The sequence below is a fragment of the Calypte anna genome, chromosome 28, assembly GCF_003957555.1.
Source record: "Calypte anna isolate BGI_N300 chromosome 28, bCalAnn1_v1.p, whole genome shotgun sequence".
NCBI lineage: Eukaryota > Metazoa > Chordata > Aves > Apodiformes > Trochilidae > Calypte > Calypte anna.
This window is the reverse complement of record NC_044273.1, coordinates 3,419,215-3,443,957: the sequence shown is the minus strand read 5'-3', so window position 1 is coordinate 3,443,957 and position 24,743 is coordinate 3,419,215. Positions and strand designations below refer to the sequence as shown.

General features: G+C 47.9%; 2 protein-coding genes across 4 annotated transcripts in view; both read right to left on the bottom strand.

Moving 5' to 3' along the window:
• HOMER3 (homer scaffold protein 3) overlaps positions 1–9,859 on the bottom strand; it is a 24,195-nt gene extending 14,336 nt beyond the window's left edge. The window contains exon 1 of one of the 3 annotated variants that reach the window (XM_030466478.1): positions 9,192–9,859. In XM_030466478.1, coding sequence (XP_030322338.1) covers positions 9,192–9,196 — 5 coding nt within the window. In that variant the 5' untranslated portion in view covers positions 9,197–9,859. Of the gene's footprint in view, positions 1–3,282; positions 3,456–9,191 lie in introns of those variants that run through there. The other 2 variants (XM_008500930.2, XM_030466477.1) reach the window with 2 other exon arrangements.
• A 3,808-nt stretch (positions 9,860–13,667) lies between these two features.
• LOC103534964 (semaphorin-4E) lies at positions 13,668–23,659 on the bottom strand. Its single transcript, XM_030466663.1, has 13 exons — positions 23,576–23,659; positions 21,931–21,990; positions 21,643–21,741; positions 21,354–21,453; positions 21,070–21,180; positions 20,638–20,789; positions 20,155–20,330; positions 18,744–18,900; positions 18,174–18,396; positions 17,599–17,714; positions 16,779–16,945; positions 15,568–15,620; positions 13,668–14,532 (listed from the first exon to the last, which is right to left on the bottom strand). The coding sequence occupies exons 1-13, from the start codon at positions 23,657–23,659 to the stop codon at positions 13,733–13,735; spliced, it is 2,298 nt and encodes a 765-aa protein (XP_030322523.1). The 3' UTR covers positions 13,668–13,732.
• Between the last annotated feature and the right edge of the window lie 1,084 nt (positions 23,660–24,743).

Genomic DNA, 24,743 nt, shown 5'->3' with positions numbered 1-24,743 from the left:
AATGATTCCTCACCACTCAACAAGTTTTCACCCTTTGGCAGAGGAGATGAATGGGGTGAGCTGGGTACCTGGAGTGAATCCCTTTGGCAGGAGGCTCCTGGCTGTTGGGAAAGGGAAGGTTTTGGTGTTTCCAGCCATTCCCATGTGATGCTGAAGGATGGAAAACCCCCTCAGACACCTCCCCAATGTCCCTGTGCCCAGCACCCAACACCCTGTGCCAATGGGACCCATCCTGATGACTCCCCCAGGTTTGGGTGCCAACCAGCACCCTGAGGGCTGCTCTGACATTCCCAGGGATCACCCTTCTCCCTAGGGACAGGGTTTGGATTATTCCCTGCTCATGGAGCCAGGCACAGCCCCAGAGCCTGGGGTGAGGGGCTCCTGGGCTGTCCTTTTGCTTTGGAAAGGAGGCTCAGCAGGAAATGGTCCCCACTCTGCTCCCCCCCATATCAGCTGAGGCTGAAGGAGAGGAAGGGCAAGCCAGAAAATTTGCATCACCCCTAGAGAAGGGATGGAGAGCTCTGTCCCTCTGCTACAGCCTCCTGCTCCCTCCTTATTGATCATTCCAGGGCAGGAGAGGCTCAGGAGGCCACTCAGGTGTCACTTGTCCTGTGATTACAGTGTCACTAACCTCAGACACCAGCATTGCTTTCCTTTCTATCAGGAGCAGAGCCTCTGGGAGGCTGCTCAGCCAGAGGAAAAGCCTGTCCCCTCCCAGCTGAGGCTTTTTTCCACCTAAATGGGGCTGTTTTGGCTGTCCCCTCACCCAGCCACCCTTCTATGTGGGCTTCCAGGTACAGCCTTGTGGGACCTTCATGTCCTGACACTCCTCATCCAGCTGTTGATGGAGGAAAAAAAACCCAAAAACTTGACTGCCAGAGGTTTCTCCATCCCCAGGATGTGTTTGGCTCCCAGCAAAGCAGAACCACAGCCCCACCTCTTCACCTGCCTGGTACCCAGGAGGGTTCTGCTGCACCCAACCCCCTCCAAGGGCAGCAAAAGATGCAGAATCTCCTGAAATCACCTTCCAGGTTTCCCCTGAAATCACCTTTCAGGTTTCCCCTGCCTGGGAATCCTTGCTGCCAACTGCAAGTCCCTAACCATGGGACAAGAGGATGCCCTGGGAAGCCAGCCTGGCTTTCTGGGAAGCAGATAAAGCTCAGGAGAGCAGCAGAGAGAGCTGCTCCTGCTCCTTTTGCAGTGGGAGAGGGAGGAAAAAGTCTCTGTTTGGTTTAAATCCATCAAATAGTATAAATTGTATGCAGGTAGCACAAGAATTCCATTGTCAGGCATCCTGGCTAGCCTGGGAACCTGACTTCCAGTGCTCACTGATTTGTCTGACAAGCTGAAAAGCAAATGCTGCAGGAAAAAGAAAAAAAAAAAGCTCTCCTGGAGCCTAAGTGATGGAGCACAACAAAATAACAGCAAGTGAAGTGTAGGCAGTGATGCAAAGCAAAGGAAGAAAAGTCTGCAAGGCTGGGGGCACAGCTCTTAAGGAGTCACAAATGGCTTCATAAATGGAAAATGCCTCTGCCTCAACCTTTCTGAGGTTCCTTTAGCAGCAAAATAAAAAAAAAAAAACAGGGCAGGGTTTGACAGAGCCCAGCAGGGCTGAGGGGATGGATGAGCACAGGGGGGGGGGACCCAGGCAGGGCTGGAAGGTGGGAGCAGGAGCTGAAAGCCAAATGTGAGATGCATGAGAGGAGGGATGTCTGCAGGGCTGCTGACCTCTTCTGCCCAAAACCATCACAAAGCACTCAAAAATTAGTCCTGGAAGTGGGCAGGGATGTGTTCTCTCTCCTGTGCTTCTCTCTCCTGTGTTTTGCAAGGTGTTTGCTGGATACACACCACACAGCCCTAAACCCTGACACTTTTCCTGCTCCCAGCTGGGAGTCCCCATAACAATACAGCCAGAGGCAAGTGTAAATAAAACCATTTACATCCCCCCAGGGGTGTCCTTCGCTGATAATTAAGGAAAAAAACTGAAGCAAATGACTGAAAGGACAAAGATCTGGCTGAGACACAGACACCACCAGCCTGGTGGCAACTGGAAAGGATCCAGGGCTCATCCTGCCAGAGTTTGTCCCCAGCCCAAGGGGGAAGGGCAAAAGTCAAGATCCCACAACCTTGCTGAGAGCTTAAAAATGAGCCCTGAGTGTTCCCCAGCAGGTAAAAACCAAGAGGTGAGCCAAGGGATTCCTGGACATGTTCTGCACAGCAGGAAAGCAAGGGGATGCAGGAGGCTGCCCAAGGGTCTCCTCTTGTGGGGTTCTCCTGGCAGAGAAGCTGGAAGAAGGGCACAGGGTGGTGAGGGAGGAGAGAGGGATTTGGGAGGGAGGGAGGGAGGGAAGGAGGGAAGGAGGGAACGAAGAAAGGAGGAAGGGAGGAAGGGAGGAAGGGAGGAAGGGAGGAAGGGAGGAAGGGAGGAACGGAGGAACGGAGGAAAGGAGGAAAGGAGGAAAGGAGGAAGGAAAGGAGGGAGGGAGGAAGGGAGGGAGGGAGGAAAGGAGGGAGGAAGGAAAGGAGGGAGGGAGGAAAGGAGGGAGGAATGGAGGGAGGGAGAGAAGGAGGGAGAGAAGGAGGGAGAGAAGGAGGGAGAGAAGGAGGGAGAGAAGGAGGGAGAGAAGGAGGGAGAGAAGGAGGGAGAGAAGGAGGGAGAGAAGGAGGGAGAGAAGGAGGGAGAGAAGGAGGGAGGGATGGAGGGAGAGAAGGAGGGAGAGAAGGAGGGAGAGAAGGAGGGAGGGATGGAGGGAGGGATGGAGGGAGGGATTTGGGAGGGAGGGAGAGATGGAGGGAGGGATTGTGTCCCATTTGCTGACTGGAGCCTGTTCCTCAGTGGTCATTAATTAAGAGCAGATGTAAAACTGCACCCTGGTCTCATTTCCACCTTGGTTCCTCTATTCTTCTCCTCTCCACTGCATCCAAATCGATTTCTTAATGAAGAGCTGCTTGTTTCACCCTTCCCAGGAGAACAAATCATTATTTGTCCTCTTCATTTATGGCCAGAGCAGACCAAAGGGCCTGAGTTCCCTGAGGTTGAATGAGGGACCTCATCAGTTCAGGACACTGTGACACTTTGCCAGGAGGTACAGATGGCACCAGCTGAGTCCCTTGTACCAGTGCCACGTTTTCCCTAGCAGGGGAGAAGTGGGCAAAAAAAGAAAGAAAAAGGTGCTAAAGTCTGGGGAAGACTAAAACCAGAGAATTGCCCCCTGGATTCTGTGTCATGGGGACACATGGCCTGTCCCCTGGGGGCTCTACCCTCCCCTTGACCAAACCAACCTTAATCCCTCAGCTAGGTAGGGCTTTGTCAGGGACATTTCAGTGCAAACTCTCTCTAATCCTCCACATAAAAACACTCCCAAAGCTGCAGATGAGTCTGGGAGTGGAAGAGAAGGGATGCAGGGATTTTTGGGTTAAGCCCCAGGGGTCCCAGAGCTGGGAATGGGGCACGTTCTCTGCATCCTCTGCCACAGGATGGCATCCAACCATTAAAAAATATTTAAAAATATTAAAAAATAAATAAAAACCAAAATCTCCCATTTTAAGGAACAGTCCAGGTTAGAGGAAGAGACCAAGAGCTGCTCAGTGAAAGCTTTGTGCCTGAATTTCAGTGGCACTGTGGCAGCTCCAGGGTTTCACTGCATGCTCACCCCCTTCTCTTTTCATTCCATCCCCCCCCCCAAAACCAACCTCAGCTGCCCCTTGGGGTCTTTACACCTCGGAGGAACTGGGTTTTCCTGCTCTGACTCCCTCGAGGCATTCCCACTGCAAAGAGCAGCTTTTTGGGAAAACTGCTTGACAGCCACAGCCTTGCTCTGTCTCCAGAAGCTCCTGTGGCAGCTGCTACCACACAGACCTCTTAAAAAAAAAAGGGGAGAATTGGGGGTTTTGCTCTTTGCTTGAGCTCTTTTCTTCCACCCAGCCACATTTTTGCTCAATAGCTTCCCCAGTGGGTGTGGGGAGGGTCTCTTTCTGCCTGCACAGCTGTATGGATGACGTGTGCTTTGTCCTTGTTCTTCTCAGATTTTCCATGCAATCTGGAAGAGTTGTTTTGTTTTTTTTTTTCCCCCCACTGAGATCCTCTTATTTTTATTTTTGTTGTTGTTGTTGTTGTTCTCAGTAATTCTGGCCTGGCAGTGCTGTCTGCCTGCCTGTGACATGTTCATTTAGTTAACTGAATTACTTAGCACATCTTGCTCACCTGCTCCCACCCTTTGCCAGAGGAGAAACCTGGTGTTTGCTCAGCAGAAAGCAGCTTTTTACTCATCATTCCCCACATTTTATTTTATTTTTTTATTTATCATCCATGTTTCTGTGCTGGTTTCACTTCCAAGAATCCAAACCCAGACACAAGTTTGGAGTTTTAAGAGAGGGGATGAGTTCAAAGCACTCCAGGGCCAGAAAAAGAGGGAAGAGGTTGAAAGGAAATTCTCTCAGCCACTTGGGATGGCCTGGGGAGGGCTCAGCAAACTCCAATTGCCCTGGTGCTCCTGGATGGATGGGGTTCAGGGAATCCCTGGGAAAATCCATGAGCTGCTCCCCAGCCTGCACCTTCTCTCATTCACTGCAGGGATATTTAGGGACTTGTCAGAAAAAGGAGCCACAGAGGGGAAAGTCCCTTCCAACACCCTGCTCTGGTTGGTGCCCTTCATCTAAAAACCCAAACCCACAAAAAAAACCCACCAAAAACCCACCAAAAAAAAAAAAACCCAAACCTTGCAAGGATTCATGAAGCACCAGATCAGCAGAATTATTTAATTGTTTCTGGGGACCAGGGGCACAAGAATCCTCAGGCAGTGCTTCAAGGGTGGGATCCCTGCAGAATGCAGGGACCTAAACAGGGATTTAGGGATTTCTGCACTGTGGCTGGGCTCAACCCACAGCCCCAACGAGCAAGCTCTACCCAAAGCCCTCATCTTCCAGTAAAAGGCTCATTGCAGGCCGAATTCCCAAGTTCTCCCTGCAATCCAAGTGCTCTTTTGCTCCTGGCAGGGCAGGATGGGGAGGTGAGAGCAGGGAAACTGAGGCTGAGCCCTGGAGCACCTCCCGTGGGAAACCCCCCTGGGGCAGCTCCAGGGAGAGGGTTGGCCAAGGGGAAAAGGGGAGGGAATGTGTTTCAGACAGACAGAAGGCAGGATTTCCAAAGGCAGAACTGGAGCACAGAGAGGGAACAAGAACCCATCCCCTCCTCTTGTTGGCCCCCAGCAGCTCCTGGCTCCATGGCAGAGCTGTGGGTTCAGGAGTTCAGTTCCTTGCCCTGGAATTTCTCCCCCAAATCCAAGCCTTCTTCTGAGCCAAGGAATGGGGTGTAAGCCCTTCCAGACCCTATGGACCCTCCTGATTCCCTGCAAATGCTGCAAATTGCCTGCCAAGGATTGGGGCACAAGCTCCCGGGACACTGGAGCTGAGCTGCCAAGCTGCCTTGGGAAGAAAGCTTGGGAGATGGTATTCCCAGCTTCCCAACCCTTTGTTCTAACCACCAGGCAGGTTTTCAAGCCCTCCCAGCTGCAGCTTGACTTTTAATTTCTGTGCTGCATAAACGTCACCTTGGGGGAAATGCACTGATGCTGGGAATGTCCAGGTGGGACTGGAGGAGCCCAAATTCCTACCCCAGAGCCTGGAAGAGAAGGTGGAGAAGTGCAGATCCAGCAAGGGGAGCTGGCTGGGGGCTGCTGGAAAGCTTCCCCCAATTCCCAAGAGCTTATTGCCCAGCAGGGCTTAGCAGAGGAATGAGAAGCAGCTGCCTCATGTGTGCAGATAAAGGGCACCAAAGGAATCCTGGCTGAGTGTTCTCCTGTGTGGGGAAGAGCCACAAACATGCAAGGTCAGGCCCAGAGAGAGCAAGGCCCAAGGACAGCTTTAAAGCCACAACACAACTGAGAGAGATTTGGGGGTTTTTGTGTCTTTGGGAAACCAGTTCCCACCTACAGAGCATCTTGGCTGCTGAGCACAGTGCTGCTCCTGGGTGTCTGCAGCCCAAGCTCTGCATTCACCTCCCTCTCTGGGGACAAACCGACCAACAGACCCCCCTGGGGACACACAGACCCCTTTGGGGACACTCAGACCCTCTCTGGGGACACACACACCCCTTTTGGGGACACACAGACCCTCGCTGGGGACACTCAGACCCCATCTGGGGACACAGAGACCCCTTTGGGGACACTCAGACCCCCCTGGGGACACAAAGACCCTCGCTGGGGACACTCAGACCCTCTCTGGGGACACACACACCCCTTTTGGGGACACACAGACCCTCTCTGGGGACACACAGACCCCACCTGGGGACACACAGACCCTCTCTGGGGACACACAGACCCCATCTGGGGACACAGAGACCCCTTTGGGGACACAGAGACCCCCCTGGGGACACAGAGACCCCCCTGGGGACACAGAGACCCTCGCTGGGGACACACAGACCCCTTTGGGGACACACAGACCCCATCTGAGGACACACAGACCCCCCTGGGGACACACAGACCCCACCTGGGGACACACAGACCCTCTCTAGGGACACACAGACCCCTTTTGGGGACACACAGACCCTCGCTGGGGACACACAGACCCTCTCTGGGGACACACAGACCCCCCTGGGGACACACAGACCCTCTCTGGGGACACACAGACCCCATCTGGGGACACAGAGACCCCTTTGGGGACACTCAGACCCCCCTGGGGACACAAAGACCATCGCTGGGGACACACAGACCCCATCTGGGGGGACACAGACCCCTTTGGGGACACACAGACCCCTTCTGGGGATACACAGACCCTCTCTGGGGACACACAGACCCCCTCTGGGGAACACACAAACCCCCCCTGGGGACACACAGACCCCTTTGGGGACACACAGACCCCCTCTGGGGACACACAGACCCCTTTTGGGGACACACAGACCCTCTCTGGGGACACACAGACCCTCTCTGGGGACACACAGACCCCCTCTGGGGACACACAGACCCCACCTGGGGACACACAGACCCTCTCTGGGGACACACAGACCCCATCTGGGGACACAGAGACCCCTTTGGGGACACAGAGACCCCCCTGGGGACACAAAGACCCTCGCTGGGGACACACAGACCCCTTTGGGGACACACAGACCCCTTCTGGGGATACACAGACCCTCTCTGGGGACACACAAACCCCCCCTGGGGACACACAGACCCGATCTGGGGACACACAGACCCCTTTGGGGACACACAGACCCCTTTTGGGGACACACAGACCCCTTTTGGGGACACACAGACCCTCTCTGGGGACACACAGACCCTCTCTGGGGACACACAGACCCACTGCTGGAAATCTGACCAGTTCAAATGAAGCTCAAATCCTCAGCAGAGCCAGGCTGCAGCTCAACAATTCTTTCTGCATTCCAGAAAAATCTGAGGAGGACCTCAGAGAAATGGAGAGCCAGACACCTCTCAAAATGCTCTGTGTCCCCAACACTTCCTGATCTCTGCAGGATCCACAGGATTTCCAGGCTCTCCATACTGGAATAAATCCCCAACATCTGCTGCCACTGCCCACCTGCCAAGGCCACTTGAAGCTGCCTGTTTAGCAGAGGTCACTTGGGTGGCAGTGGTGATAAAAAGGGGTGAATTAATTTGCTTGCTACACGTGACAAGTGGGTAAAGTCTACACCTCTCAAATTAGAAGGCAGTAAATTGCAGGAAGTACTAATGGATTACTGCAGACAGCACAAGGGATACAAAAGAGAACTTATCCATGAAAATCAGAACATGTTGGTAGCAAAAAAAAAAATAAAATCTACTATGGAGAAATGAACCCAAAAATCTCTGCTTTAAAAATCAATTACCTAAAACCAAGCACCAGGCAGTGATGTAAGAGGTGATGTGCTTTTAATCTCTTTTGTATCCAGAATAATCTAAATGCTGGCTCCAAGCTACTCAATACCCCCATGGGATCAGCACAGAGGCACAAAGACATTTTATCTCTGGAGTTAAAGGAAAAAAGGAGTTAAATGGCAACCTCACCTCTGCCTTAACAATTATTTTGCTGCTACACCACTTTAATTACAGAGTGAAGTCTCCACAGCCAGAGAGGGTGTCACTAGCTCAGGATTTTCCATGGGAATTCGTGACCCTCTAAAGAAATCCCATAGCTGCTGGGTGTACCTGAGGTAGGTCCATGAAAATTTTCCTCCCCTAACCCTGGAGAATAAAGGGCCAGACCCTGACTCTCTGTTGGTTAAACCCTTCCTGCCAGCTCCAGAACTTCTACAGTAACTTTGTGCAGCACAGGAAAAGTTCCAGGAAAATAGGGAGATTTTCTGGATTTTGCCTGGATCAGCACATACTCTGCCAACTTCAAAGGATTTATGGATTCCCAGTCCTGTCAGTCTTGATCCTTTGCCTTTCCCTCTTCTGCCTCCTGAAGCTTTGTTTGACTGCTCAATCATTTTATCCTGCAAGCCCAGGAGGAAAATTAGCAAAAAGAAAACAAGCCCCATAATGTTCTTTATTTCTCTTGCTCTGTCAAACCCACACGTTTGGAAGGAGCTGAGCAGAGGCTTCCTACAGATCCTTTCTGCTTTCCAGCAGCCACCAGGAGTTTATTGCACAAGGAACTCCCAACAACACTGTCAGGTCCTTAAAGTTACATGATTGAGGTGGAGAACTAAGGCATAAATTAAATACCAGACTAAGCTCTTATTTCCATGCCAAAATCCACTGCCAGATCCATGCAGCATTATTTCACTCCTGGAAAATCCGAGGGGGATCATAAACCAAGTCACCAGGGATTTTCCATCAGCTATTTATTCATTTAGAAACGCAACCAGGATCCATTTTACTAATGCCAAAGCCACAACAGATCCAACCCAAATCCTTAATTTCTAACTTCTGGAAAAGTTTGGGAGCACAACCCAGCTCCAGTCCTCCCACCCAGCCTCCCACTTTGGATTTCATACAACATATAGATCACTAGAGCTTCCCTTACAAAAGGCAGAACATTTAAAGAAGTTGCAGAGACCTGCAATTATCTGCTTTATAACCCATAAAATAAAAGGCAAGTCTCAAGCTTGCACTGCGAATAATAATAATAAAATAATAATAATAATAATAAAAAAGAAATTGAAAACCTTCGTGTATCTTGCCATTACCTTAAAAACCACCTCAGCAGCCGTGAATAATAAAAGCAATTCAAGGATAATAAACTGCCGGGCTCACCCCATCTCTGCCGGCTCTCAGCTCCTTTTCCTCCCGTCCTTTCTTTCAGCTGCCGGGGATTCTCTCCACGTTCCGATCTCTTTCTCCCTTCCTCTTTCTTTCTCTCTTTCTCCGGATCCGGATGCTCTTTAAATTTCCTCCGGAATTTCACTTGGAAATCTTGCTAGTTTTTTGCTGTCGGATAGAAACGCCCAATAAACCCCCCCCGAGCTTGCGGGGCGGCGGGGGCTGCCCGGACCCCCCCTTTCCCGGGGCTGCTGCCCCCACACCCCCTCCCCAGCAGCTCGGGAGGGGAACGTGGGTGCTCCCGGCAGCCGCAGTCTCCGCCGGTTCCCCCTCTCCCAGGATCCCTCCTTCCCTTCAGCATGGGAGGGGAGCAGCAGGATTAGGTGGTGCTTTTACACAAAGCCCCGCAACTTTCCCCTCCCGCAGCCCGAGGAGTCCGAGCGGGGCTGGAGAGGGCTTTGTTCTGTCGTGGTGTGTTTTTTTTTTCCTCTCTCTCTCTCTCTCTCTTTCTCTTCCCTATCCGCTTCCTCCTTCTGCCAACTGCCCCATCGCGGTCACATTTCTCCGTTTCTTCTCCAGACTTTATTCCCGGGGCTGGGGCCGGCTCGGCGGCACCACCTGCTGGGCACAGCCAGCACTGCCTGCTCCTTCCTGCTGCTTCCTGCACCCTTCCTGCTCCTTCCTACTCCCTCGTGCTCCCTTCCTGCACACCTTCCTGTTCCCTTCCTACTCCTTCCTGCTGCTTCCTGCTCCCTTCCCGCTCCTGGCTTCCCTCTGCCTGCTCCTTCCTGCACCTTCCTACTCCTTCGTGCTCCCTTCCTGCCCCCTTCCTGTTCCTTTCTGCTCCTTCCTGCACCTTCCTGATCCGTTCCTGCTCCTTCCTACACCTTCCTGCTCCTTCCTACTCCTTTCTGCCCCATTCCTGCACCTTCTTGCACCCTTCCTGCTCCCTTCCTGCACCTTCTTGCACCCTGCCTGCTCCTTCCTTCCCCCTTCCTAGGAGCTCCCTTCCTGCTTCCTTCTTGCACCTTCCTGCCCCCTTCCTGCCCTCTTCCTGCCCTCTTCCTGCACCCTTCCTGCTCCCTGCTTGCTCCTTCTTGCACCCTTCCTGCTCCTTCCTTTTCCCTTCCTGCTCCCTTCCTGCTCCCAGCCTCTGGATTACACCCCCTGGCTGGGATTTCCATGGAAGGAAACATGGAAGGCTCTTTAATCCCAGCCCAGACATCCCCAATCAGACCCGGGGCGGCTCTTTTGTTGTTCTGGTTTTTTTGGGAAATCCTTTCTAAGAGAGGGGAAGCAAACACAACCCCCTGTGTCTGCTCTGGGGAGGGGGTTCCTTGGCTGGGAGACCCTGCAGGGAGCAGGGATGGTTCTGATCCCTTGGGAAACCCTTAGGGATGCAGAACAATGGTTGGAGAGCCAGAGGACTCTGCAGGGAGAGAACACAATCATAGAATGGGCTGGGTTGGAAGGGACCTCAGAGATCATCAAGTCCAACCCTTGATCCACTCCTGCTGCAGTTCCCAGCCCATGGCACTCAGTGCCACATCCAGGCTCTTTGGAAAGATCTCCAGACACGGAGAATCCACTACTTCCCTGGGCAGCCCATTCCAATGCCTGATCACCCTCTCCAGAAAGAAATTCTTTCTCATCTCCAACCTAAACCTCCCCTGGCACAACTTGAGACCCTGCCCTCTTGTCTTGCTGAGAGTTGCCTGGGAAAAGAGCCCAACCCCCCCCTGGCTCCAACCTCCTTTCAGGGAGTTGGAGAGAGTGATGAGGTCTCCCCTGAGCCTCCTCTTCTCCAGCCTCAACACCTCCAGCTCCCTCAGCCCTTCCTCACAGCAATTCTGCTGGATCCCTTCACAGCCTCCTTGCTCTTCTCTGGACCTGCTCCAGCACCTCAATCTCCTTCCTGAGCTGAGGGGCCCAGAACTGGACACAGGACTCAAGCTGTGGCCTCACCAGGGCTGAGCACAGGGGCAGAATCACTTCCTTGGACAAGTGCTTCAGCTGTTCCTCACAAGGATTTGGACACAACCATCACCCATTTCCTGGTTACCACCCCACTCAGCTCCTGCCCCAACACCCCAAATCCCCCCCAAATGCCTCTGGTTTGCTCCGAGGTGAAGCTCCCCAGGAGCAGACCCAGCAGTGCCACGTCCTCTCCCTGCCAGCCAATCCCAGTCCCCTTTCTGCTTCTTTGCACACCAGGGCATCCGAATAGGAAACCATCCCCAGAGAGATGTTGTTAATCCCAGCAAGTTCTGCACATTAATTTCTCCCTGGGTTAATAACTCCAGAGCTTGCCCTGAACAGCAAGCCCTGTGGTAGTGATTTTACAACAAAAGGTGGAAGCAGAATTCCTAATTCAGCAGTGTTAATACTGCAGCATCCATGCCAGCACCACTTCCCACATTCCCAGTCTTTCACCTCCACCCTGTTGTACCCCGTGTAGAAGGGAAACCTGCTGGGACACCCCAAACTCCCTCTCTCCTGTGTCCCCACTCTTCTCACCCCCTTCTTTTGAGGGTCCTGTTGGGTGGGTTTCAGTGTGACATCACCTCGAGGTTTGAAACAAAGAGCTCCAAAGTTTTTGGGCACCAAAAGAGCTGAAGTGAGGTGAAGTTTGAGGTTTTAGAGGCACTGGTGCAGGGTGGGATGGCTGCTCTGAGCTGCACAAACAGCTCAAGGAAAACCTTGGCTCCCTTGGCTTGTCCCATATTCTCTGTCCTTCCCACCTGGAGCATGGCAAGCAATGACAAAAGGACTAAAAGTGCACTGAAGCTGCTCCTGGAAGTAGGGCACAGTATCTTTCATATCGACCTGTTAACTGGGCCTTGTCTTAGAAGCTAATTATTTTACACATTTAAATTAGGGTAATGAGATCAGCAGGAATTGAACTAAACCCAAATGCTGGTAGCCTTGTGAGGATTTTCTGAAATGGGGTTTTATATTCCATTTGCACTTCCCTCCACTCAGGGAAAAGTGTCCCCAAAGGGAAAAATGGAAATTTCCATCACTTCCCACCTCAACAGTTCCATACCCAGGCTGCAGCCTTGATTTCCATGGAGCCCTTTGCATACAGGGAGCAGGAATACAGAGAAAGGAATCCTGCAGGGAAGGAGAGATCCTTTCCAAGGGATGCACCTCCAATCTTGTTTCCACACTCACTGCAACCAGGCAGGTCCTGGTGTAAGTTTGCCAGCAGCAATCCAGACTCCTGAGTCTCAGATGTCCCATTCTCTAAAGTTCTCTTGCCCTACAGCTTCACCTGGTGCTCTTCCCACCTTTACATCTTTCCCTGGAAAAGGTCCAGCAGCAGTGTCAGAGCCACAAGGATCTGTGAATCCCCTTCTTCCAAGTGACCTCACCTAGGGTGTCTGCACAGAACACTTAAGAACCTCTTGTTACCAAGTGTAGGAGTTCTCTGATCCAGGGAGAATGCAAGCACTAAAAAAAAAGACAAAAAAAAAAAAAAAGACTGTAACTTTGCTCCAATGAAGTAAATATCTTTCCATTTTAAGGGAGAAAAAGCTCTGATAAGAGCTGCTTATCTGCTCTTTCTTCCTATCCAGGGATCTATGCTGGACACATCCATCTCCCTTTCCAAGAATTCCTTGAAATGTTTGACTTGAAAGCTTGCTACAGACTTCCACACAGAAGAATCCATTTCCAAGCAGGTTTCTCCTTCCATAGCTATGTGAAAATGGGGGGAAAAAAATGCACTTGATCTAGAAAAGCATCAACTTTATACCCACCTGGCAAGAGACAGAGTGAGGCAGCACAACCTTTTGTTTCTGTGAGCAAGCACCCAAACAAGAAAATAATAAGAGAAACATTTATTTGAAAATGAAGCAAAAAGTGTTTCAGGAAAAATCTGGAAAAAATACTCAAATTTCAACAGCTTTTAACAAAAGGAGCTACAAAGTCTGAATTTTCAGCACACCTCAGAAATAAATTCAGAACATCAATGCAGTCCATGACATTTCCACACAGAGGGAGATGTATCCCAAAGATCACTAAAAACACCTTAGAAAAAGAAATGGGTGGAGAAAGTGTTTTGAAAGCTGCAATAATAGGAAGGGAGAGGAAAACAGAGGGAGATAAAATTTTGGGAAGATGACTCAGGAACTTGTAACAAAGCACCAGCTCTGACACCAATACTACAGTCAGTGGCAAGTAATTTAACCTCACATGTAAAATGAGGATACTACCAACCTCTTGAGGCACTGGGAGACTTAATTAGTTGCTATTCGTAGATTAAGCAGACAGGCTGAAGGTGAAAGCACTAAATGGGAAGTATTATTAGCTTCTGAAATATTAATTTCTCTAATTGGGCAGCCCCAACGTTACCAAAAGTGGATCAGTGTCAATTTTCAAAGGAAAATTCTTTTTATGCTTCGTTCATGTCAAAAAGGTACCCAAACCAAGGAATTTTGCTTTGAAAAGTAATAACTGGGAACTCATTGGTGTAAAAAACACAAACCAGCTTGTCATCTTCAATTCAGAGCTTCTGCCTCTAACCCAAATATTCATTCCACCACCTTACCAGGAAGCAAGGTGTCATCTGAACCAAACAGCTCTGGGAGATGCAAGCTCTGAATGCTCCCTGTGAAACCTGAGCTGCTCAGCATTCCCTCTGCACTCCTGGAGGGCAGCTCAGGAGCATCCATCTCATTACCACCAGACACACTGGTTTGTGTGCCTGAACTCCTCCTCACAACACCTGAACCCTCCGTTTGTGTGGCTGAGCTCCTCCTCACAACTCCTGAGCCCTCCACAGCCACTGCAGGACTTCCCAAGCCAGCTGCACCACTGCTTTGGGAGCTGCTTTCTCTGCTCTCCCAAGGCACAGATAAATGACCCTTGTAGAGGTTCCAAGCCAACAAGGAAAAGAAAGTAAAAGCAAACCCAGTCCCCAGGAGTGTTAAAACGAGCTTGTCACTCTGGCTGCCCACAGAGGTGTGTTTTGCTGCCTCTGTGTCATGAACTGAAGACTGAAAGCCCTCAGCTCCTGCTGCATTCCGCTGATCTGCCGAGGCAATGACATCTGCTGGCCTCTTGTTTTGGGCAGAGAGGGCATAACGAGCCACAGTGATGAGGAATTCCTTCCCTTTGGATTTCTCTACGGAGAGGCAATCGTAGATCCCAGCTGCATCCATTGTCACGTTCAGGATTGCTATTCCTCCATCATAGAGCAGGTATCTGGAGTCCTCAGCCCGGAGTCTGCTCCCGTTAAACTTCCACACGACGCTTGCCAGGTTGGAGAGAGGGAGACATTTCAGGTGGATGTTGTTGCCCAGGGTGAAGAGGTATTTTCTGACACTGTTCTCTGCAACAAGGAAGAGGATGTTGTGTTGTTGGTTGAAGTCAGAGCTCTGGGGATTGAGTTGAATTTATAAAAGCGAGGAGGAAATGTGGAGAGGATTTGCCAGGTTGGAAAGTGGAGGGAAAAGGTGGAGTTTGTGCCACTGCAGAAAGCAAGTATTTTGTAAGCATAATGCCAGCTCCCATTCACCTGCAACCCTGCATTAAAAGGATTTGATTTCCCAATCCCATGAATAATAGTAATAATAATAATAATAATAATAATAATAATAATAATAATAATAATATCATAATAATTATATATTGCAAATTACTATAATATTAATATATTAATGAATGAGTTGATTAATATTACTTAATATTTTTATATTATTAATTCTATATTATATTATTTAATATGCTTATTAATGTATTAATAGCACATATTATAATTATATATTATATAAAATTAAATTAAATATACTATATATTTTAAATATATATTAATATAATAATACAATAATTATTATATTATTACTAATTATAACAATATATTATTGCAATATGCAATTATTAATTATAATTAATATTAAAGTTATAGTTATTGTTATTATTATTATTATAAATAATCATTATAAATATGTCAATATTGTCATTATAAATAATGACAAAATAACCTCCTTTTTAACTGTACTCTTGAACAGTTTGTCATGGATCTGCAGAACAGCAGTGACAGACTTACTGGGACAAAGATTTCTGCAAAGTGGGGGTGGGAGGGACACCAGTGACTTCCAAAGGGTCACATTTATGCTTCCCTTCAGAGTAAGAGGTTCAGTCTGAAGTGTTCTGACATTCTGACTGAGAGGGTTCAAAGCATTTTATGTTTTATGGCAGTCCCAGCTCACTGTGGTTTTGTTTTGTCTTTTTTTCCTCTTTGTTCCAAAGTCATTATCACCATGATTTTAATTGTGTGGTTTTCTAGGATGCAAGCATTCCAGTGGGCACACAGCATTCTGATCACAGGAAGTGAAAATATGTTTTCTTCAAAACATTCACATACCTACACGAGGGCAGCTGGAAGCATCCCCATCTTTCACACTTTGAATTAAATTCCTGGGAGGGAAAAAATTATATATATAAAAGGAAAAAAAACAACCAACAAAACCCACAAAGTGTTCCAGCTTGTGTCATTCTGTTTCTAGGAATCCTCCTAGTTTTTTGTTACAGATCATAGAATCATAGAATCATAGAATCATAGAATCATAGAATGGGCTGGGCTGGAAGGGACCTCAGAGATCATCAAGTCCAATCCTTGATCCACTCCTGCTGCAGTTCCCAGCCCATGGCACTCAGTGCCACATCCAGGCTCTTTGGAAAGATCTCCAGACACGGAGAATCCACTCCTTCCCTGGGCAGCCCATTCCAATCCCTGATCACCCTCTCCGTAAAGAAATCCTTTCTAATCTCCAACCTAAACCTCCCCTGGCACAACTTGAGACTCTGCCCTCTTGTCTTGCTGAGAGTTGCCTGGGAAAAGAGCCCAACCCCCCCCTGGCTCCAACCTCCTTTCAGGGAGTTGGAGAGAGTGATGAGGTCTCCCCTGAGCCTCCTCTTCTCCAGCCTCAACACCCCCAGCTCCCTCAGCCCTTCCTCACAGGAATTCTGCTGGATCCCTTCACAGCCTCCTTGCTCTTCTCTGGTCCTGCTCCAGCACCTCAATCTCCTTCCTGAGCTGAGGGGCCCAGAACTGGACACAGGACTCAAGCTGTGGCCTCACCAGAGCTGAGCACAGGGGCAGAATCCCTTCCCTGGACCTGCTGGCCACGCTGTTCCTGAGCCAGCCCAGGATGCCATTGGCCTTCTTGGCCACCTGGGCACACTGCTGGCTCCTGTTCAGCTTCCTGGCAATCCAAACTCCAAGGTCCCTCTCTGTCTGGCTGCTCTCCAACCACTCTGTGCCCAGCCTGGAGCTCCCCATGGGGTTGTTGTGGCCAAAGTGCAGGACCTGGCACTTGGAATGTTGAACCTCATCCCGTTGGGATCATCCCAACTCTCCAGTCTGTCCAGGTCCCTCTGCAGAGCCCTCCTGCCTTCCAGCTGATCCACACTCCCCTCCAGCTTAGTGTCATCTGCAAACTTGCTGATGATGGACTCAATCCCCTCATCTAAATCATCTATAAAGATATTGAACAGCACTGGGCCCAACACTGATCCCTGGGGGACACCACTGGTGATCGACCCCATGCACTGAATCACCAGGTTTTTACTTACTCCATCTGAGCATTTTGCTTTGCCAGTGGGACACAGCCACGAGCAGACCAGGACCAGGCACAGTAAGGATCCCGGGCCAAGATGCAGTCCCAGCAGTACTGGTACCGGTGGCACTCAGAGACTGGAAGCTGTACCACTTGAGACTGGGACCCTACATAGAGCATTCCCTAAAAATGCAGGAGGGAGTTCTGTTACTGTGAGATTTTGAAGCTGTTTTCTACTATGGATTGTAAGATTTTCTGCTCTTCATTAAAAAAACAAAAGGGGTGAACTAAAACCCTGTTCAGATGATTGAGAAATATCCCTCAGCTTTCCACAGCATGTCAAATGCCAGAGTTCCTTCCCTACATTTTTTTATTGGACATAAAGGCTTGTTTCAGTTCTACTCTGACCCACACAAATTCTTCTTCTACAGGAAATAAAAGCTGTTTCGTGCTGCTTTTCATAGAATGGACTGGGTTGGAAGGGACCTCAGAGATCATCAAGTCCAACCCTTGATCCACTCCTGCTGCAGTTCCCATCCCATGGCACTGAGTGCCACATCCAGGCTCTTTGGAAAGATCTCCAGACACGGAGAATCCACTACTTCCCTGGGCAGCCCATTCCAATGCCTGATCACCCTCTCCAGAAAGAAATTCTTTCTAATCTCCAACCTAAACCTCCCCTGGCACAACTTGAGACCCTGCCCTTCTTGTCTTGCTTTTCTCAGCAGATTGATGCCAGAAGCAGAATTCTGAAACATCTGGCTGCAGAAAAGCCAGAACAAGGCACAGGAGCAAGGCCTGAGGCAAGCAGCAGCCTCCTGCCACAGGAGTTCTACCTTTTCAGGAGACAGCTGGAGAGATTGTACTGGCTCAGGAGGCAGAAACAGCTGCAGCTCTTCCACAATGAACATTTCCCCATCACAACTGAAAGCTTTATGCAAATATCCATCATCTGCATCAAATGAAATGTATTTTGAAAGATAAGCTTGTTTGAACAGGTTGTAAGATTTTAGCCTGATAGTTCACATTGAAATTACACAGAGATTTAGAGACATTCCTGGGCAGAGGGAATTTCTGAAATTCTTCAAAGCAATTATTTTTTTTTTTCCAGGAAGAGAGAAGCAGTGGGTTTTTTTCAGAAGGAAAAAAAAAGACCTCAAACAATCCCTGGATTTGCAAATATTATGTCAAGTCTCCTTTGATATGGGAAGTTTCTAAAGAGAGCATTGTAACATCCAATAAGCAAAGACATTTAATCTAACTGGGATGAAAATATTAAACTAGCAAGACAGCTTCTGACTGCAAAACTTCAAACAGAGCTGATGAAGCTTTTTTTGAAGTCTCAGAAAAAAAATCTGGAACAAAGGACAGAAAAAGGCATTGTATCTTTTCCTCAAATGCAAGCACTTACCTGTTCCTAGAAACATAACATCATATGTTTGTTTATCTAAGCCAGTGATTCTGTCTACCACAATCCTGGTGTAGTTTGAACCTCTCTTCAGCAGCACTGGTCCATTCCCAATGGGATTCACAGGATTATCCATGAGAGGGTGATCTCTAACAAACTGCAAAACTTTGTCAGGCAAGTCAGAAGAGGTGTTATACCCAATACTCCTGGCAAAATTATCAATGCACTAGAAACAAAACATAACAAACATGGTTACAATTGCTTTCACATTTCACTGAGGTGTATAAAAAAGGTGTGTTTGGCTTCTGAACAGTCAGGCATTTCTACTGATCTTCCAAAGATAAAACTCATTATTTTCCTCCTATTGTTATCAGCTAACTAATAACCTCACAGCTCTTGTGGAGTGGAACTGTGAGGCAGCTTTTCTAGCAACCCTCCTCTGATGGGGTGAGAGAGCTGCTGATTAGAAAGACTGCATTTAAATTGGCAAAGCATGAGCTAATGATTTGCTACAAAAAAAAAAAGAAAATCCAGAGGTTGTTCTTTAATTAGAAAGAATAAATTCATATTTACAGCACCAGGACGTGGAACTGGCACTTCTCCTCTATAGGTCATCCACTTAACAGGGGAATGTTCTGCAGTTACTGGTCCTTTGTAGCTTCCTTTGGAGAAGACTTCCTGAATATTTGTCATGTTGTATGCACAAACAGCTGATATGTCTAATCTTCCCCTTAGAGGGAAAAAAACCAAAACATAACAAACAAAATGACACACAAAGTAAAAGGAAATTTTATTGGGTTTTCTATATTAGTACTGTAAAATACCCCAATCTCCCCAGTGCACACTGCTGTATCTTGTTTGGGATTAGTCAGAAGAGCCCTAACAATGCTCCTCTGGTGCAGTTTTCATGATTCACTGAGAAGAGAGTAAAATAAAGACATTCAGACAAGATGGCATGAAACCTCTTTATGTAAAAAAATCAAGTAACCACCCTCAAATAAATTGAAACAACTCAGAGAATGAAGACCTTCTGACAACCTTTGCTGTAAACAGGCAGACAAGCCTCAGTGTTATGGTTCTGACAGGGTTCTGACAGGGTTCTCCTCCCCTTGGCTCCACGCTTCTGACACAGCTCATTAATTCTTCTAATCACTTTAACTCATCTTACTGAAAACCACCCAACTTTTCCTCTTTGCCTCCAATCAGAATGCCTTTCAGAACCATGACTGAACATTCAGGCAGAGTTTTAGGAGTGTCTGGATCAGTCACTGAGTTGAATTCTACCACTAAACCTCTTGGCCACACCTAAAAGCCAAATGTTCTACAAATTCCTCTTTTGGCACACACTGAACCCAACTTGCCACAACCAGAAATAAAACTCACCTAAGCTCCAGTGAGTAGAAAGTGACAGGAAAAGAGGTGGCAGCAGGTTAAGTGCTGACTGTGCTGCATTCCAAGAACTCTGCTGCTCTTCTAAAACATGAGAATTACCAACTGCTTTGTCACTGGTGTTTTTTGACATGTGAGGTTTTGTCTTGTTTTTCTTCATTAGTCAGAGCATTAAAGAAAAGCTTGAAGAAAAGGTATCTGTGGGGAGTTTTGGGTTTTTATTTTCACAGAACATTGTATTAGAGAAGCAGGCCATGACAGACACTTCTTATGGAACAGGAGGATAATTCTGCACAGTGAAGTGTCAGCTGTTTCCTTTAATGCTACAAAGACCAGAAGAATCCAAGGCTTTGTGTGTGTAATTATGTAATTTGAGATGTAATTAGTTTTAATTGCCCCACCATCCACCTAGAGAAAGCAGAGCTAAAAACCTGGCTTAGAAGAAGCTTTTGGTTAGTCTTTAATTGAAGGCTTTGGCCCAGGAACCAAAAATATTTTGTTTCAGATTATAAAGTTTGCTGAGTTGGATCAAGCTGTAAGAAAATCAGAAGTGGTCCATTAAAACATGCATTTTAAGGAGTTGGTAGCTTCTTACCACTGTGGGGAAAAAATGCCATAAAATATGCTGTCCTGCCACTTTCTTCTCCTAAGTAGAAAGATGTCCTGGACAATATTGAAATGGAAGTTTAATTCTGGAGCAGAGCAGGACAGGCGGGATTTTAAAAATGATGTCCACCTCCTCTGCAGCACACGTTTCCCACCAAGATCACCCTAAAAAAGGGATAAAAGCAGCACTGGAGAATGCCTAAAAAAACCAAACAGTCTTTTCACCTAAGAGCATTGCTGTGGGGAAGAATACAGTTGGTCTTTCAAGAGAAATCTCAGGCAAAATAAAAATAAGTGCAACCCGAACAGCTGGTTCTGTTCTGGCAGGAAAAAGAAAGAATTAGTTCAGAAATAAAATGTCTGTGACAGGATTTTTGCTTGGTTAGCCAGTGTAGATAAGACTGTTAATCACTGGATTATGAAACTTCAACTGAAATACAGTAAACAACATCTTTAGACTAGAAATACTAACTCTACAGACACGGGCAATTCTGGACACCAAAAGCTTGTCATAGAATTCAAATTCAAGAGCTGTTTCAGTGAAGAAGACATAAATTTTATCATCATCTCCATTTGGACTAGATTCACTTTCATGGACTATTTCCATGTTGACAAAGGTTGGCTCTGAAACACATAAATACAAAAAAAAATTCAGTTTATTGCAAGAGAAACGTTAGGTATTATTTTAAAATTAAGTTGAATTAAACTGTTTTGTGGAGTAGTGGACAAGAAAGGGCTGAAAAGTATTTATGAGTCTATCAAACATTAAGAACTGGGCTTCCAGAAATGGCAAGGGGCTCATCCCATCACTGAAGTCTGGAAACACAGATTCCTTTTCAATTCTTCCCTTACTTCAAAAGCTCCCACTGCAAAATCAGCCCATAAAAACCAAAAAACATCTTACCATTTAGCCAGGATGTTTTAAACTCTGTTCTTACAGGATTTTTCATGCTGCGAAGTATTACAGGTTCTGTTCCCAAGAAATTATTTGAAGTAGCTGAATAAAACTCCCCATCTTTGAAGATTGGCATGAAACACAAAAAGTGTAAAAAAAATGTTTTTAAAAAGCAAAAATGCTTCATAAGGAACAAGCTGGGGTTGACATGCAGAGAGAATTAGGGGAATGATATCCAATAAGTGAGTTTAGGTGAGGAAAAGCATCCCAGGTGCACACTGCTCCAGACATACCTACAAACACAGATGCATACTTCAGAGTTGGTTCAAATGGACACTTCCCTCTGCTTTCTTCAGCTCTTCCTTGCAAGCTTACATTTGTTCCCTGGATAACCTGTGGCAACCAAGGATGGAAACAGGATAAAAAAGAAAAAACTGCTAATGACTCTTCAGGTCTTTCATACTGGTGTAAAAGAATTGGCAAAGTTTCTAATTTTCAGCAGGGTTACTTTAAGGAAGGTGTTTAAAGATTTCCCACACAATTCAAGCATCTTCAGTAAAAGCTCTGTTCAAAAATAATTACCATATGATCACAAGTTGGGTGATATGCATTGGTTCCACAGACATAGAGGTTGGAATCATTTATCTTATGGAGGAAGAGGATGTAGTTCTGGCATCTTATCTAAAAGAGAAAATAAAAATAAAATTGACATACTGTAGTGGGTTGCACCTGAAAATATCCTGGTGTCTTAGCAGCCAACTCAACAGATTTAAATGGATTTGCTTTTACTTCATTCATTAAAAAGCAGCTTGATTCTGTAGCCATTTTTGTTTTAGTTTATAACACACAGGGGAAACCAAAAGGTCCTACCTTGTCCTTTCCACGACGAATGCATTCCAGTTGTCTTTCCTGAGTAGCAAACCAGTATTCCTAAAAACCAAAAATCAATGTAAGGTGGTATGCTGCAAAATTATTTTTCACAAAATCAGGTGGAAGAAAATCCCTAATTAATGTTAACTTTAAATGTGCTGGGTAAGTATTGTTCTATGTATCTCCATAACATAGGGTGTAATAAATAACCTGAAGAGAGAGGTATTGTGTTGCTTAATAAAAAAAAAAAAAAGATTCTGTGATAAAGATTCAAAGTAGTAATGCTTTTTATTAAAAATCAGAGCATTAGGTTCAAATAGAGAAAAATACAGACTAAATATTTTTTAAAAGAAGGTATGAAAAAAAAAAAAGTCTTTAATTTACCCTGGCTATCTCTCTAGAAATATTATTCAAGTCAAGAGCAAATACTGCATCTCTGCCTCCAACAAATAAGGTGTCACTTTCTTCATTCACAAGGAGAGTGGAAACGTTGGATAAATCTTCTTTCATAAAAGTGTTTTTCTTTCCAGCTGTAAAACACAGACTATCAGTTATTTTAAAAATACTTATCACTAGAATCAGCATTATGTCATAAAAATCCCAAGCTGAAAATAATTTGTAAAGTTACCAAGGTAAAAGCTTATACACATTTCTAGAACATTTTGTAAAGAATACGAATGTATTGGAATAAATGCATGGAGATTTTCCCAATTTATTACTGTAAAATGAACAACACTATTATTATTTTAAGTCAGAGCCTCCAGCTACAACTACTGCTCAGATATTCCTCACTGTCATCTGGAGTACAGCAGCAACACTTGAGGTGAAGTTGATTGAATTCCTCCTATGCCTAACAAAAAAATAACCCCCCCACACTGTGCCAGGTTTCTTTCCTCTTCTGAAATGTCCTTTTATTACTTACTTTGGTATTTTACTGTTTTTCTGGGAATGCAGATCCCGACAGATGTGTTTGCCTCTGGTATTAAGTGCAAAAGGAGATAAAGGACAATAAAAGTGCTACCCATTTTCAGAGATTCAACTTCAGTTCTTCCCAGTTTTTATTCCGTGTCATTAAATTATTACAGGCAGCAATTTCTTAATGGTTCTTGAAAGTTTCCTGCCAAGGGCCTCCAAAGTATTTGAAGTCTTCAACAATCTGCTGAAACTTCTCAAAGCCTCTGACACTTTCTGTTCAGACAACTACTTCCAGATGTCCTAAAATTAAAAGTAGTTTAAGGTCACTGTAATATTTGGTTACCTTCATCTTTATAAGAGATAGACAACTATGTCTTTTTACCAGATTTTGTGGTAAATGCCAACAGCTGAGGAAACCCTTTGCATCAGCATAAACGCAGGAGAAGTTTGGTTGGAACACTTTTAAATCTGTCAGGTTGGAAACTTCAGGAAACTATGAAATTACTTCTGTTATCCCCAGTATTGTAACCCAGGGTGTAAGTCTAGAAATGGATGTCACACACATTTTCTGGCTGCTTTTCCCACAGCTTTGTTGGCAGCACCTGGGACTCCTGCTCCTCCTGGCACTACCCCCACCAGCCTGCACCTCTCCTGTCCCATTTATTTCCCAGTGGACAGCCCTTAATTCTCACCCCGGATTCCCACAGCACCTTTTCCTTTCACCCCTTACCCTCACGGCCTCTTCCTTCAGGACTCCACGTGTGGAGCGGCCCCAGGCCTGAGGGACAACCCTGCGGCGGCTGACAGCCCCCATCCTGCCCCCCAACCCCAGCCCTGAGCCTCCTCACCCCTCGGGTCAGGCTGGGGGCAGATTCCCTCCGCACCCCGCAAGGTCGCAGCAGCCACTCCCGCTGAGCCCGAGGAGGGACAGGGACCCAATTCCCCTCGGCTCACACCCCTCAAAATGGCGCCGCCGCCTCAGCCCCTTCGCTGGGGGAGCGACCGTTGGCGCCCGCCGGAGCACGCGGCCCCGCAGGCGGGAAGGGAAGGGGCGGGAAGGGGCAGCCCCGCACCCCCAGGGAACATCCCCGCACCCTCAGGGAACATCCCCGCACCCCCAGGGAACAGCCCCGCACCCTCAGGGAACAGCCCCGCACCCTCAGGGAACATCCCCACATCCCTAGGGAACAGCCCCGCACCCCTAGGGAACAGCCCCGCACCCTCAGGGAACATCCCCGCACCCCCAGGGAACAGCCCCGCACCCCCAGGGAACAGCCCCGCATCCCTAAGGAACATCCGCGCACCCTCAGGGCACTGCCCCGCATCCCTAGGGAATAGCCCCGCATCCCTAGGGAACATCCCCGTACCCTCAGGGCACTGCCCCGCATCCCTAGGGAATAGCCCCGCATCCCCAGGGCACAGCCCCGCATCCCTAGGGAACATCCCCGTACCCTCAGGGCACTGCCCCGCATCCCTAGGGAATAGCCCCGCATTCCCAGGGAACAGCCCCGCATCCCTAAGGAACATCCGCGCACCCTCAGGGCACTGCCCCGCATCCCTAGGGAACATCCCCGCATCCCCAGGGCACACCTCCGCATCCCTAGGACACTGCCCCGCATCCCTAGGGAACAGCCCCGCATCCCCAGGGCACTGCCCCGCACCCTCAGGGAACAGCCCCGCACCCCTAGGGGACAGCCCTGCATCCCTAAGGAACATCCCCGCATCCCCAGGGCACAGCTCCGCATCCCTAGGGAACATCCCCGTACCCTCAGGGCACTGCCCCGCATCCCTAAGGAACATCCGCGCACCCTCAGGGCACAGCCCCGCACCCCCGCGGCACATCCCCGCATCCCCAGGGCACAGCTCCGCATCCCCAGGGCACTGCCCCGCATCCCTAG

Bases quoted from the DNA above. Each gene is read 5' to 3' on its own strand.
- LOC103534964 (XM_030466663.1), bottom strand. From the start codon at position 23,659: ATGGGGGCTGTCAGCCGCCGCAGGGTTGTCCCTCAGGCCTGGGGCCGC. The intron at 20,331-20,637 runs GTTAGTATTTCT...TCCCTTTTTTAG, and splicing joins GAATTGCCCGTGTCTGTAGA to GGTGATCTTGGTGGGAAACG. The intron at 15,621-16,778 runs GTAAGTAAAAAC...TTTCCCTCCCAG, and splicing joins AAGCAAAATGCTCAGATGGA to GAATTTAATTCAAAGTGTGA.